The following is a 14,646-nucleotide window of genomic DNA, read 5'->3' on the forward strand; positions in this document are numbered from 1 at the left end:
TGCATTCTGTGGATTGGCAAATTTATAAATACATTTATTAATCTCTAGAAGCATATTATTCATAGTAAATTTTCCAATGCTGCGCAAAACATGCTTACTAATAGGCCCAAATAATTTTAGTGCCTCTGTAAAAGGAAGCAAAACATGAATAAGCCTATGATTAGTAATTAATGTTTTAGTATTTTATCTTATTTGGAATTGACCTAGTTAGTCAATGAATATTCATCATTTAACTTCTCAGTTTAACTTTAAGATTTCATGTTATGAAAAAGATTTTCGAAACTTTAGGTAGACATTATGGAGCGTAATTATTGAAAAATTTATTTATAAACTTTTACCTACATCTATTTAATGTACTTATTAGCAGTTATGTTCAGGTTAGTTCTGAAAACTTTGAGACATTAAACAGTTAACTATCATCTTAAATTGACAAATTCTGTAACAAATACAACATGACTTTTAATATGCCTAAGTAGAATAAAAGCATATTTAATTCCGATAACTCTAAAGACATTCCAATATTAATTAAACCAACAAACTTAGCTTTTATTTACTAAAGATTATCTTAGATCACATGAACTTGAAAAACATTTGGGTTAACGTCTATATTTCTTTGAGTACACTTGATTTCTATAAATGCTTGTCTTTAAGCCAACTAAATAGAACTCTTTACAAATGAATTTTTGCAATATCATCCAAAGACAGAATTAAATCACACATTTATAACATACATACATAGATGTGCATAAACATATAGCTATTATACACAAACATGTCACAGCTTTCATTTTAACATTTTAGCCATGAGAGATAGGATAATGTAAAACTCACTTGATTTAAAAGAACAGTTGGATCTAAATAGTGTTTCTTGTATCTCAACAGGCAAAAGAAAAAATGCAAGTTCCACCAAAACCAACTTTTATTCCCCAAATCTAGATTTTTTACAATATCTGCAAACTTTTTGTAATAAAAAGGGAAAGTTTTGGGACTGATAAAAAGAATATGTGAGCTTGTTTCTAGAGCTGCACTTCTGTTCTTGATTTGTAAGACAAATGTAACTTTTAGTTCCTCAAAGAACTGGGTTGCAATCTGAACAGTATCATAAGGCTGATACATACATCCAGCCATATTATCCTCAATTCGCTTCCTTATATCAGGGAGCTCTTCAGCTAAGATGAAAATAAAAAAATGTTTAGCTTCTGCATTTAGAGTTGTTTGTCTTGGAATGTTTAGTAAATACTTCCACAAAGGCTTTAGAATATTTTCTGCCAGGTTATCTAGTTTCATTTTAGCTTAGGGGAGAAGGCCTTAAAAAAAAAAAAAAATTCTGTCAGGCCGTGAATATCAGCTCCCAGTTTGGCCAACTTTTAACTATGTAGCTACTTAAAAAAAAAAAAAAAAAAAAAAGTCCTTTTGAATATCTAGTCAGGTTTCATCCAGAACAAACAGTAATTACTCTTGGCACTATTGAACAACTTCATGGATACAAGAGGTGTCCCCGAAGAGGGTTCAAAAGATACTATTTTCTCAAGAACCAGAGCCATTCCCAAAGAGAGCCAAAAGAAAAATTTAGACAATTCCCCTGAGAGTTCGCTATAGTCATTTGGACCCTAGCTACAAATGGAGTACAACCCACATTTCTGGCCATATTTTTGGGGCCTCCAAACTTAGTTGCCAACCCAAGTTCTCAGTACACAAAATGAGACAAACAAGAAGGCAGTAGCCAGCTGTAGGTGAGGAAAAATTGACCACCAATAGTTACTCAAAGCAAATTCACAAGTCACAGCCAAAGAAATAATTCCTAAAAAAAAAAAAAAAAAGTTGCCTTCCAGGCTGAATTTGGAAAGGGATGATGTGAAACTTTACCTTCCTTTCTTGACCAGGCACCATAGAAATAAAGATCTAGGAGAGCTGACTATGCTAGAATTCTCACCTTTTGCTGACTTCTGACATTTTCCCCAGGATTCCATCTGCAGGCTCTGAAGTAAATGAGTGTCATGACACAAGAAACTGTAGAGGAGAAAAAATAATTTTCCCATTACATTGTATAGTGAGTTCTTGGCTGAGACCCATTTTTCTCGTCTACCACATAAATGGATGTTTACCTAGGTTACTAGTTCTCCACTGTAGCCATTGTAATTGGTAAGATTAACCTGCTTGTTCAGCCTTAAAACACATTTTAAAAAAATTTTAAGTATAGTTGGTATATAATAGTAATTATATTAGTTTCAGATATATAAGAGCGATTTGACATTTTTATATCTTACAATGTTATGTCCCCGCTTATTCCAATAATCATCTGTCACCATGCAAACTTATTACAATACTATTGACTATATTCTTTTTCATCCATCACCTCATCCCCCGCCCTTCTGGCAACTGTACCTTTGGTCTGTTTCTATGAGTCTTTTTATTTCATTTTTGGATTCCATATATAAGTGAAACCACATGGTCTTTGTCTTTTCTGTCTGATTTTTTTCACTTAGCATACTAACCTCTAGGTCCATCCACGATGTCACAAATTTCAAGATTTCATTTTTTATTGCTGCATAATATTCCATGGTGTATATACCGCTACTTTTCCCATTCATCTGTCAATGGACATGTAGGTTGTTTCATATCTTGGCTATTGTAAATAATACTTCAATGAACATAGGGGTGCATATATCTTTTTGAATTAGTGTTTGTTTTCTTTGGATAAATACCCAGAAGTGGAATTGCTGGGTCATATGATATTTCTATTTTTAGTTTTTTGAGGAATTTCCATTCTGTTTTCCACAGGGGCTGTACCAGTTTGCAGTCCTACCAACCATACACAAAGATTTTCTCACATCCTCTGCAACACATCTTATTTGTTGACTTTTTAATAATAACCATTCTGATTAGTGTGAGGTGTTATTGCATTGTGGTTTTGATTTACATTTTCCTGATTCTTAATGCTATTGAGCATCTATTCATATGCCTGTTGGCCATATGTATTTCTTCTTTGGATAATGTCTTTTCATGTCCGCCCATTTTTTGATCAAATTATTTTTTTGTTATTGAGTTGTATAAGTTCCTATATGTTTTGGATATCACCCCCTTATCAGATACACTACTTGCAAATATAGTCTCCCATTCAGTATCTTGTTGGTTTCCTTCACTTTGCAGATTTTTAGTTTGATAAAGTCCCATTTGTTTATTTTTGCTTTTGTTTCCCTTGCTCAAGAGGTCATATTCAAAAAGATATTATTCAGACTGATGTCAAATAATTTACTACCTTTGTCTTTTTCTAGTTTTATGGTTTCAGGCCTCACATTTTATTCACCTGAAGCTTCACACTGGATCCACTCTGGATTTTAAGTCAGACCCCATTTAATTCAGACTGGTCCCAGAAACCAGCCAAAAAAAAAAAAAAAAAGCTCAAAGTGTGAAAGCCCATAATGCAAAAACTGCAGAGCTAGGCTCTGAAAGAGACTTACCCCACCATCTCCAGAGATACCAAGAGAGCAGTGAGCTCAAGGGGCTCAACAGGTACTTGTGCCTGATTGCTCATTGCTCCTAGCAGGGTTGCTTTCATGAGTCACCCTCAGTTTCCTCTTCCAGCATCAGAACTCTTAAACTGAGACCTATTAAAAATCTTAAGAATTTATTTGAACAAAAATCAGTGTGAATCAGGCAGCATCCAATCTAATGAGTAGAAAAAGTTCTGAGGAGCTGTACAAAATGGAAGACTTATTTGAGAGAAGGGAGAAGAAACAAAGAAATTATGCTGGGCAAAAATGTGGGTTGGTTATTGTAAAGTTACTTTCCTTTAGGTGGTGGCAGGGGTTTATGAGGCAAATTACCTAACTATGCTAAGTTGTGTCATTTTTCACAATCTCTTCATACCATGTTAACAGCCATTCATTGTCTAGATTCTTTTTACAAAGATATTCTATCTTTCCTTTTTTAGTTAGATTATACCGATAAAAATCGTGTACTCATCAAATATTTGCTTACCCCAAGGTAGTTTGTAGAAGAAAGGAAAGATACACACTTGCTGGTTTTCTTGAGGTTACATTTCTCCTCATCAATTCTAGTTCCAATTTCTTTCAATAATCCATCCCTTAGCTATGCAGTGCCTTTCACATCCTGCAGCAGCCTATTCTGACCACTCTGTAGCAAACTTTAGTGAAGATTTAAGGACAACAGGCTGTGCATAAGGGGTAGAGTGGGACAGTAAATTATACTGCAGTACAGGACTGGATAGAAAATAGGAAATTGAATAGCAGTTATTACTTTTCTGAAGGATTTTGGCTACTTATGTTGCAGGAATCATCACCAGAGTAGGCCTGCCTTTTAACCTGCCACATCATCACTACTAGTTTCTTGACTCACTCTCCTCAAAGCCATGCCCTCAGGGTGGTTTTTTCCAGGTGCTTCATCAGAGTGTTTTTTTATAAACAAAGATAATTCTCACCTGTGCTTTAATGTTTGTTTGCGTGTTCTCCTCCTGGGTAAACTTTATAATATAAAAGATGTAATGGCCCCATAGAACATATAATGTTTTTGAATAGACTTCTTTTGGCAATCAAATTGTGAGAATTTTGTTTACCAGGAATAGATTCTTAACTGAGTCTTAAAAAGAAATAGACCAAGCATAATCAGGGACACAATAGGGTGTCCTTTTTCCCTCAGTTAATGAAATCTATAGATGATTCAGTTAAAGAAAACATTTTGCATGCTAAAACTCTTTGGAGAAGCACAGTTTAGTGCTTAAGAGCACAATATCTGGAGTCACCTCTGCTCATTTAACTCTGAGTAAATCATTAAACCCCTCTAACACCAAGTTTCCCCAGGAAGATGTGCCTAACATGTGAGCTATCTCCACTTTGTGCAGTATAACACAGTTATTTAAGATCTTTGCGATTGTTAGTAACTTATTAATTTAAAAAAATGTATGCTTATTTTTATGAAATTAATCTCATTTTCCAGAGTCAGACTTGTAAAAGCAGCGTATATTGTATTCCTTTAGTGGGTAAAGGTTTCTGAAAGTGTGGGCCTGTTTTTGTGACATGTTATTGAACATCTTGAAATGTATCTTGGATTCTTCCACCTCTTTATTTCATTTTTTCCCTCTTCCATTTATCTATGTATTTTTATTCTTGTAGCTTACTTTCTGTCTCATTACTTATTTGATCTCTTTTAAGGGCCTCCGATAAAGGCCTAATATCCAAAGTACACAAAGAATTCATACAACTCGATAACAACAAAAAAAAATCCAATTAAAAAATGGGCAGAGGACCTGAACAGACACTTCTCAGAGGATATACAAATAGCCTACAAACATATGAAAAGATGTTCAACATCACTAGCTATTAGGAAAATGCAAATCAAAACCACACTAGCTATCATCTCACACCTGTTAGAATAGCTATAATCAACAGAACAAGTAATAACTAATGTTGGAGAGAATGCGGAAAAAAAGGAACCCTCATGCACTGCTGGTGGGACTGCAGATTGGTACAGCCACTATGGAAAACAGTATGGAGGTTCCTCAAAAAAATTAAGAATTGACCTACCATATGATCCAAGAATCCCTCTACTGGGTATTTACTCCAAAGACTTGAAAACCCATATCTAAAAAGAAATTTGCATACCGATGTTCATAGCAACATTAGTCACAGTGGCCAGGACATGGAAACAACTGAAATGTCCTATAATAGATGATTGGCTAAAGAAGCTGTGATACATATATACAATGGAATATTACTTAGCCATAAGAAGAGATGAAATACTGCCATTTGCTACAACATGGATGGACCTCGAGATAATCATGCTAAGTGAAATAAGCCAGACTTAAAAAGCTGAAAATCACATGATATCACTTATATGTGAGATATGAACCTAAAAGCAACAAATGAAAAGGACAAACAGAGACTCAGGGACATGAACTATGGACTAGTGGTTACCAGAGGGTAGGGAGTGGGGGATGAGGGGAGAGATAGACAGGGTAAATGGGTCAACTATAGGGAAGTTAGAGGAGGGTGAAGTGAGTAAAGGGGACCAAATATATGGTAGCTGAATGAAACTGGCTTTGGGTGGTAAACACACAATAGAATATAAAGATGTCAAATTATAATGTATGACTGAGAATTATATAATTGTATTAACCAACGTTACCCTAATAAACAATAAAAATAAGTAAATAAAATATAATAAAATAGTCAAACTCATAGAAGCAGAGAGTAGGATAGTGATGGCCAGGGGCAGGGTAACATGGGGTAATATTAGTCAGAGGATACAAAATTTCAGTTATGCAAGATGTCTAAGTTCTGGATTATATATATATCGTTAGCAGTACTGTATTGTATACTTGAAATTTGCTAGGAGGTAGATCTTAAGTATTCTCACCACAGGTCCACCCCTCAAAAAAGAATATTGTAACTATATGAGGTGATGGATATACTACTTAGCTTGATTGTGATCATTTCATAATTATATGATATACAGATATCAAAACATCAATTGTACACCTTAAATAAAAAAGAATGGCTAACACTCTGAAAAAAAAAAAAGATAATTTCTTAAGAACATAAACTATAGTGGTTACAGAAATGAATGTAATTTTATGACTTGTATTTAGTTAAAAATAAGTGTAAATATTTTACTTTATAAACTGTAGACATTTAAAGTGCAATTTTAAAGGGGCTAGATGAATGCATACTCAGAAATGCACATCTTTTTAAAAAATAAGCAGTTATGCACTTGCAACATGACTGAATCAATGTTTAAAATAAACATGGATTGATATCACTTGATTCCAATACATGATCAATCTAACCAATGAATTCACAAGCAACACCCAATGTTATCTGGCTGAACTTTGAAGGACATACACAGACACACCAGAATACACATACATACTAGAAACATTCACTAGTCTTAGTTGTATCTTAGTAGTATCTTATATTTACTAACAAGTCAGTTATGTCTTATTTACTTGTCTATAGAAAATCCTCTAACGGGTTAGAAAAATAAATCTGTACTTGTCAGTTTAAAAAAATACGTGAAAACAGGAAATTTGCCTATTTTTTTTTATACTTGATTACCACTAAATATCTGAATTCTAATAGAGGGTTAATGATATCATTGACTCCTTCCAGTTAAAAGGGGTATTGCTGCCCCAATTTACTGTTAAGGCAGTTTGATGCTTAGAGAAATCTTAAGTTACTTGCCTAACATCACAAAAGATCTGGAATCTTGTGTCTAACCATAATGCAACAGAACATGTACTTTTGACTTGTATTAGGAAGTGAAACACCATGGAAACAATATCTGTACTCCACATTTAGAAGTAAGGTATTTGGGGGATGGTTTATATTTAATTTTATTTACATATAACTTGGATCTTTTTGGTTTATAAAAAAGAGAATTGGGCAGGGGAAGAGGATCTCTAAACTTCTCTGCCTGGATAATGTAGGCATGAGTTTCAGTTTGGCTTTTTCTCATGATCAGCCATTTCCTCATCCTTCTTCCTGTCAGTTACTTCCATAATGAAGACATGAGGAAACATTTACATCAGACATATTTTCAAACATAAGCTACATTGGCTGAGGGGCTATTCTTGATCTCTTTAAGTTATTTAGGTTCACATTGCTGCTCTGCTCTTTCAATTTTCAATGAGCTTTATCTTTTCATTATTTGCTGAAATAAATGCAAAGCAACAGAAGGTATTTAATGAATACTAATAAAACAATGATCATTTCAGTTTGAGTTTTGTGATATCCTATTTCTAAAGGGAGATACCTGGAAAATTGGCTGACCATGTATTTGATTTCCTTCCTCCAAATATGTATCTATATAGTTTAAATCTTGAAATTTCAGAAAAAATTACCATTATTTAAAAATATATTACAAAATATGTATGCTTTTACATTATGAATGATTATAACAAAAACTTAAAAGTCCTTTTTGTTAGGTATGCTATTTTTACTTTTTAACATTTTGTTGTGTTTTCTTTAATCTTTTTACCTTTGCATCTGAATTCTACAGGTTTTATCCATAATATATACAATATTGGATAGCCTGCTAAAATTTTTATAATTATGTTCTCATTTTGCTATATAATTCTCACATTATATTAATTCATGTCTTCATAATATTGAATAGTTGAATGGTAATTTTCTTAACTGTTCTTCATCTGTTGAATATTCAGGTTCATTTTTTACTGTTGTCCCTGATCCTGTGAAAAACATCTTTGAATTATAGCTTTGAACTATTGCCTGGATAATTAATTACTTGGGAAAAAAAATTGTGCATGTTTAGGATAAATAACACATGTGGCCACAATGTTTTTCCAAAGGTATCGTATAGTTTAGAATGCCAACAGTAATTCTGACTACTATTTATACAACATCCCTGCCAGTATTGTACATCAGATGTTTTCAAAATGTTTGTGACTTTAAAAAGTGATAAATAGTACCTCATCATATTCTTTTTGTTCTTTCATTTAAATATTAGAGTGAAGAAGGAGCTTCACAGGAAGGGATTCTGGAAGATATGCCCATGGATCCTGACAATGAAACTTATGAAATGCCTTCCGAGGTAAAAGTTTATGTACATAAAATTCCAAACAAAGTTTAGGAGTTTAAGTTGGGTCTCTCCAATAAGTAGTACCAAAACCTGTCACTCTCAGATTTTTCTTATATTTCTCCTTAATGAGAATTACGTACTCTCTAGATGAACAAGTTGGCCAAATCCAGGATATATTTGATGTGGACAACTTGAAAGCTAAAAATGGTTTTTACATTTGTGAAGGGTTTAAAAAACAACAACAACAATGGAGACCATGTGTGCCTCATACCTCCTACACTAAAATATCTACTAACTGGCCTTTTATAAAAAAAAGTTTCAACTTGGATTAGAGAACTATTTTTATTAGAAATCTTACATTCTCATCCAAAATGGAAAGTTAGAGAAATTAACTGAGTGCCGAAAGAAAGTAATTATTATTTGTCATATATTTCAAGGGAAATGTTTGCATAGTAAAAAAAGTTAACCACAAAAATTATATGGTAGAAAGATGATAAATAAATCGTATGCAACAACTGATATAACTCAGGATAACATTTTAAACAGCATGATTTGATTAATTTTAATTTGAAAATAAGTTTTTTAAAAGAAAATGTATCATAGGGAAATTAGAACATACTTTTAGATGGATGAAACTGACTCAAAAGAAAACAAAATATGAAAAGACCTGTTAACAAAGTACTGAGAGTAAATTATTAAAAACTTATCCATAAAGAAAATTCCAGGACCAGATGACTTCGCTGGTTAATCCTACCAAACATTTAAAGAATAATTACAGTAATACCAATTAATTATAATTAATATTAATAAATCATCTTCTAAAAAATAGAAGAGGGAACACTCCACAACTAATTTTATGACATTACCATGATACCAAACACAGACATCATAAGAAAATGTATTATTGCTTCACTAAAAATTGAGTGGAAGTGTGTTATAGTTAGGTTATGTATTATTCTTCATTGCATCATTCAAAGGCATATTGATGATAATCCTATTTCTAGAAAATGAGATTCAGTTGTTTCTTTTCCTAGATTTTACCAATATTTGGGGGTCGTTTTATGCATGGCACAAGGTTAAACACTACAGAAAATACAAATAAGAGTAAATGATCATACCAGGACCCAGGTGCATACGCTCCATTAGGTCTGCTGAAAACATACAAATTCATTCTTTCATTTGTCACTTCTTAAGCATTATTGTCTTCTATGCACCAAGTATCACAGAAGCAGAAATGTACCAAAATTAAACCAAAAAGTAACATTTTAAAGGATCTGTTTAGATCAATTAGGAGGAGTTTTAAGGAGGAGATAGTGTTGATTTGGGTGAGAGAAGGTGAGAGATGTGATAGGCCAAAATGGAGAGGACATTTTAGCACAAGGGAATATCAGAAGCGAAGCCATGCATGTCTGACAATGCATAAAGATATGTTTGAGGAACAGTAATTAAATATGATGCAAGCTTAGGGAACAGAGAGAACAGTGGCAGATTACAGCTGCAGCAATGAGCCAAAGACAAACTGTAGGGTACTAGAACAAATTTTTCATTTAAATTTGTACTTTATTCAGAAAGCAACTTGAGTTATCCAAGGTATATTTGTTTGATTTTAAACAGGATCCTGATATTAGTTATTCTTCAGGAGAACTAATCTGACCACTTTAGTTATGGCTGTTAATATTTTTATTGTGGATGTTATCCATTGTATGGCAAGTAGGGAGTGGATGGAAGTGATAAACCCATGGATGAAGGTAAAATTTTCATTGGGATAGTGAAAGGAGAAAAAAATGTAAATTGCCTTTAACTGTCTTACTTTTAAGATCTAGATCATCTTATCTTAGAAGAGGCATTATAGGCCATTTGGTTTTATTTTCACTTTTTACCGCTGAGGAGACTGAGAGCCAGATAGGCCAACTAATTTACCCTACAGAACTAGGTCATATGATTGTTTAATGGCAATTAGATACCGTATCTTTGACCACCAGCATAATTCACTTTTATATTTGACAGGAGACAAAATTTAAAAATAAAATTATGTGTAGAACAGCACCAGAACTGTCTCGTGTATAACCTTTACTAAAAGTGATGAGCCATGTTCTAGCTCATTCACTCTAAATCTTTAATTACCGATCATTTATACTAATTCTGCATGTCGTCTTTCTGATTTTCCTATTAGGAAGGGTATCAAGACTATGAACCTGAAGCCTAAGAAATACCTTTGCTCTCAGTTTCTCAAGATCTGCTGACAGATGTTCCATCCTGTATAAGTGCTCAGTTCCAACATGCCCAGTCATGACAGTTTCCCAAAGTTTTTACAGTGTATTTTGAAGTCTCCATCAGCAGTGATTGAAGCATCTGTACCTGCCCCAACTCAGCATTTCGGTGCTTCCCTCTCACTGAAGTGAATATATGGTAGCAGGTTCCTTGTGTGCTGTGTGGATATTGTGGCTTCAAATAGAAAATGTTAAAACAAATTAAAAACACCTAAGTGACTACCACTTGTTTGTAAATCTTCACTATTTTTTTTTGTTATTGTTGCTCTTGTTGAAAAGTTGTGATTTACTATCATATATAATAAGATTTTTAGGTGTCTTTTAATGATATATTGTGTAATTCATTAATATATACAATACTTAAAAACATGTGAGCATGAAACTATGCACCTATACATATTAATTATGAAACTTTACAGTTTTGTGATGTGTTTTGTTAACTTGTGTTTGTATAGAAATAGTGAAAATTAAAATAAATTCTCATTACAAAAATCTTTTTAAATCCCATCTCACATTAATAAAATCATACTTATAAAGTTGACAGACATTCGAGGGAGGAGAAACTTCAGAGGAGTTAAACAGATAAGATAAAATATTAACCCTTCACTCTTGGAATTACCTAGGCAACACTACACAAAAGTATGTTTTGATGTGCACTGGTTCCTAAGACGCTATACTAAAAAAGTGAGTTTCATGGAATGATGAGTGTAACATATGGTTTTTACTACATTTCCTTTAGATATAAGACAAATTAAAGGCTCTAGAAGAAAAAACCTAACATCATTTAATCTAGTTTTTTGTTTTTTTGTTTTTTTTTTTTGATAATCAGAAATCCTTCTCCCATCAGACCCTCGGCCAAAGAAATAACTTTAAACATCTCTGGAAACTATCAGAAAATCACCTTAAGAAATATCAATTGTCCAGAGTTTAAACATTTCATGTACTCATTTAAATTCTGATACATTGATGAATTCCAGACTATTTCTTTAGGAAAGGTTTCTCTATTTGGGAAAGATCCACTAACTCCTCATGTGTACTGACAATAAATGTGACAGTGAAAACCCTATGTAAATTAAAAATTTATTTGGTTTATTGTTTTAATCAGAAGAAAAATGGCATAGTCATTTTTAAAAGTAGTTAGATTAATAGAATACAGAGTCCAGAAATAAATCCTAACTTATATGGTTAATTTATGTTAAAGGAGAAAAGGATATACAATTGGGTAAAGTTAGTCTCTTCAATAAGTGGTATTGACAAAACTGGTCCACTTATAATACATACAAAAATAAACTAAAAATCGATTAAAAACTTAAATGTTAGACCTGAAACCATAATGTTTCTAGAAAAAAAAACATAGGCAGTAAACTTTGATGTTGCTCTTAGCAATATCTTTTTGGATACATCTCAAGCAAGGAAAACAAAATAAATGGTACTACATCAAACAAAAGATTTTGCACAGCAAAGGAAATCATCGACAAACCAAAAAAATGATCTACTCAATGAGAGAAGATATTTGCAAATGATATTTGCAATAAAGAGTTAATATCTAGAATATATAAAGAACTCATACAACTCAATACTGAAAAAACAAACATCCAATTAAAAAAATGAGCAGAGGGCCTGAATAGACATTCCTCCCAAGAGGACATACAGATGGCCAACAGACAGGAAAAGATGCTTAATGTCACTAATCATCAGGGAAATGCAAATTAAAACCACAATCAGATACCACCTCACACCTGTCAGAATGTCAAATAATGAGTGCTGGTGAAGATGCGGAGAGGAGGAAACCCTCATTCACTCTTGGTGGCGCTGTAAATTGGTGTAGCTACTATGGACAACAGTATGGAGGTTCCTCAAAAAATTGAAAATAGAGCTGCCACAGGATCCAGTAATTCCACTTCCTTGTTTTTATCCAAAGAAAAAACACTAACTTGAAAAGATATATGTGCGCTTATGTTCATTGCAGCATTGATAGTAATAACCAAGATATGGAAGCAAACTAAATGTCCATCGATAAATGAATGGATAAAGAAACTATGGTATATACATAAAATCAACTATTACTCAGACATAAAAAAATAAAACCTTGTCATAAAAAAATGAAATCTTGTCATTTGTGACAACATGGATGGAGGTAGAGGGTATCATGCTAAATGAAGTCAGACAGGAAAAGACAAGCACCATATGATCTCACATGTGGAATCTAAAAAGCAAAATCAATGAATAAGCAAAACAGAAACAGACCCATAAATATAGAGAACAAACTGTTCTCCATAAAAGACTTTTTCAAAGTCTTTTCACCAGTGTGAGATTCAAGTATATTTCTTCATCCTTCTTGCTCATCCAGTAGGTAATTATTGAACACACACACACACACACACACACACACACACACACACACACCCTCAAGGACTCATTAATTCGAAGATAGTGTTGTCTACATCTATACTGAGGAAGGAAAAAACATTTTTCTAACTGCAAACTTGACAGATATCTCTGCCCAATTCGCTGAAGGTATACCATCTGTGTTTACCTGGGATGAGTTCATCCCACTGTGCTCTTTCTGTCTTCGGCAGAACTGTAACAGAGATGGCATTTCCCAATTTTCTATGCCCCTGGAACTGGAGATAGTTTTTAAAAATGACTGTGTCAAATATAGATGTAAGTGATTTATCAATATTAGCTCATTTATTCTTAACCCTAAGAAGTTCCATTATTATTTTCACTTTGTACATGAGAAAACTGAGGTACCCATAAACTAAGTAACTTTCTCAAAGCCACACAGCTAGTCAGAGGCAGAGCCAGGTGTTCTAATCAATGTAGGGCCAGAGTGTGTGCTCCCAGCCCTTAGGCTACATTGTCTCTCAGAGTGAGGATACACAACTGTGTAAGAGAACCCTCTAGAAGTCTAGGGAATGAGATAGTAGCCTTGCTTTTCTACATGTAATTAGTTTATTTCTGTTTTTCTTCAGAGGTCTATGTCTGGTATAAGTGATACCCATCTATATGGATATATATTTCTAATTCTAGTAGAAATTAGCCAGCCCCTGATTCCATTTGTTGATATTTTCTTATAACTAAATTGTGTATATCCTGACGACAGATATAATTTATGTTCACAAGATAAAAATATTAATAACAGCAATATATAGTAAGGCAAATTTTGTCGGTTTTTCTGTTCAATGATGAGTACTTGGCTTCTGTCAATTGGCATATATATATATATAATAAAGTTTAACTAAGATTTTCACTTATACTTAGTAATTTAATTACCAAATTTATAAATAAACCAGAAAGGCCATGAATAAATTTAAAATTTATATTTTAAAATAATAGTAATACTTTAATATTTTATAATAAGCTTTGATTTTCTAGGTGTATTTTTTTGGCTAAAGTAATACTATATTTTATCCTTTGAATAAGCCTAGATTTGAGGATCCAAATGCAATAGAATATATACAACACAAACTATTTCAAAATATAATTTTAGTTCTAATAACTTGTATAATTATCTAAGATTTCCTTTAATGTTTTTTGCTGCTACAATAATATATTTAATTTTTTAAAATCAAATAGCACAGATGGTATATTGGAAGCAGTTAAAAAAAATATTCCTTCCAAAAACCTTAATTTGAGCCTCTAGTAAGTCTTTCTGATACAACGTACTTCTAAAGTCAGGTAGGAATGCATAAGAGATTTCCAAAGTTTATCCTGCAACTATAGGTTAATGTACCAGGATAACTTTCATTATGAATCTTATGAAAATATATCCTTTGATTCCCTTAAAAGTCAGTGACCAGAGATTTCCATTGTTTTT

At 32.9% G+C, this 14,646-nt stretch overlaps 1 protein-coding gene across 7 annotated transcripts in view; it reads left to right on the forward strand.

The window, feature by feature from the left end:
• SNCA (synuclein alpha) overlaps positions 1-11,088 on the forward strand; it is a 105,339-nt gene extending 94,251 nt beyond the window's left edge. For all 7 annotated transcript variants that reach the window (XM_036227701.1, XM_016161073.2, XM_016161074.2 and 4 more), the window contains exons 5-6: positions 8,485-8,568; positions 10,730-11,088. In XM_036227701.1, the coding sequence (XP_036083594.1) occupies positions 8,485-8,568; positions 10,730-10,762 (117 nt within the window). In that variant the 3' untranslated portion in view covers positions 10,763-11,088. The remainder of the gene's footprint in view (positions 1-8,484; positions 8,569-10,729) is intronic.
• Positions 11,089-14,646: the final 3,558 nt, after the last annotated feature.

This window comes from Rousettus aegyptiacus, unplaced genomic scaffold (genome assembly GCF_014176215.1).
Source record: "Rousettus aegyptiacus isolate mRouAeg1 unplaced genomic scaffold, mRouAeg1.p scaffold_m13_p_10, whole genome shotgun sequence".
Classification (NCBI taxonomy): domain Eukaryota; kingdom Metazoa; phylum Chordata; class Mammalia; order Chiroptera; family Pteropodidae; genus Rousettus; species Rousettus aegyptiacus.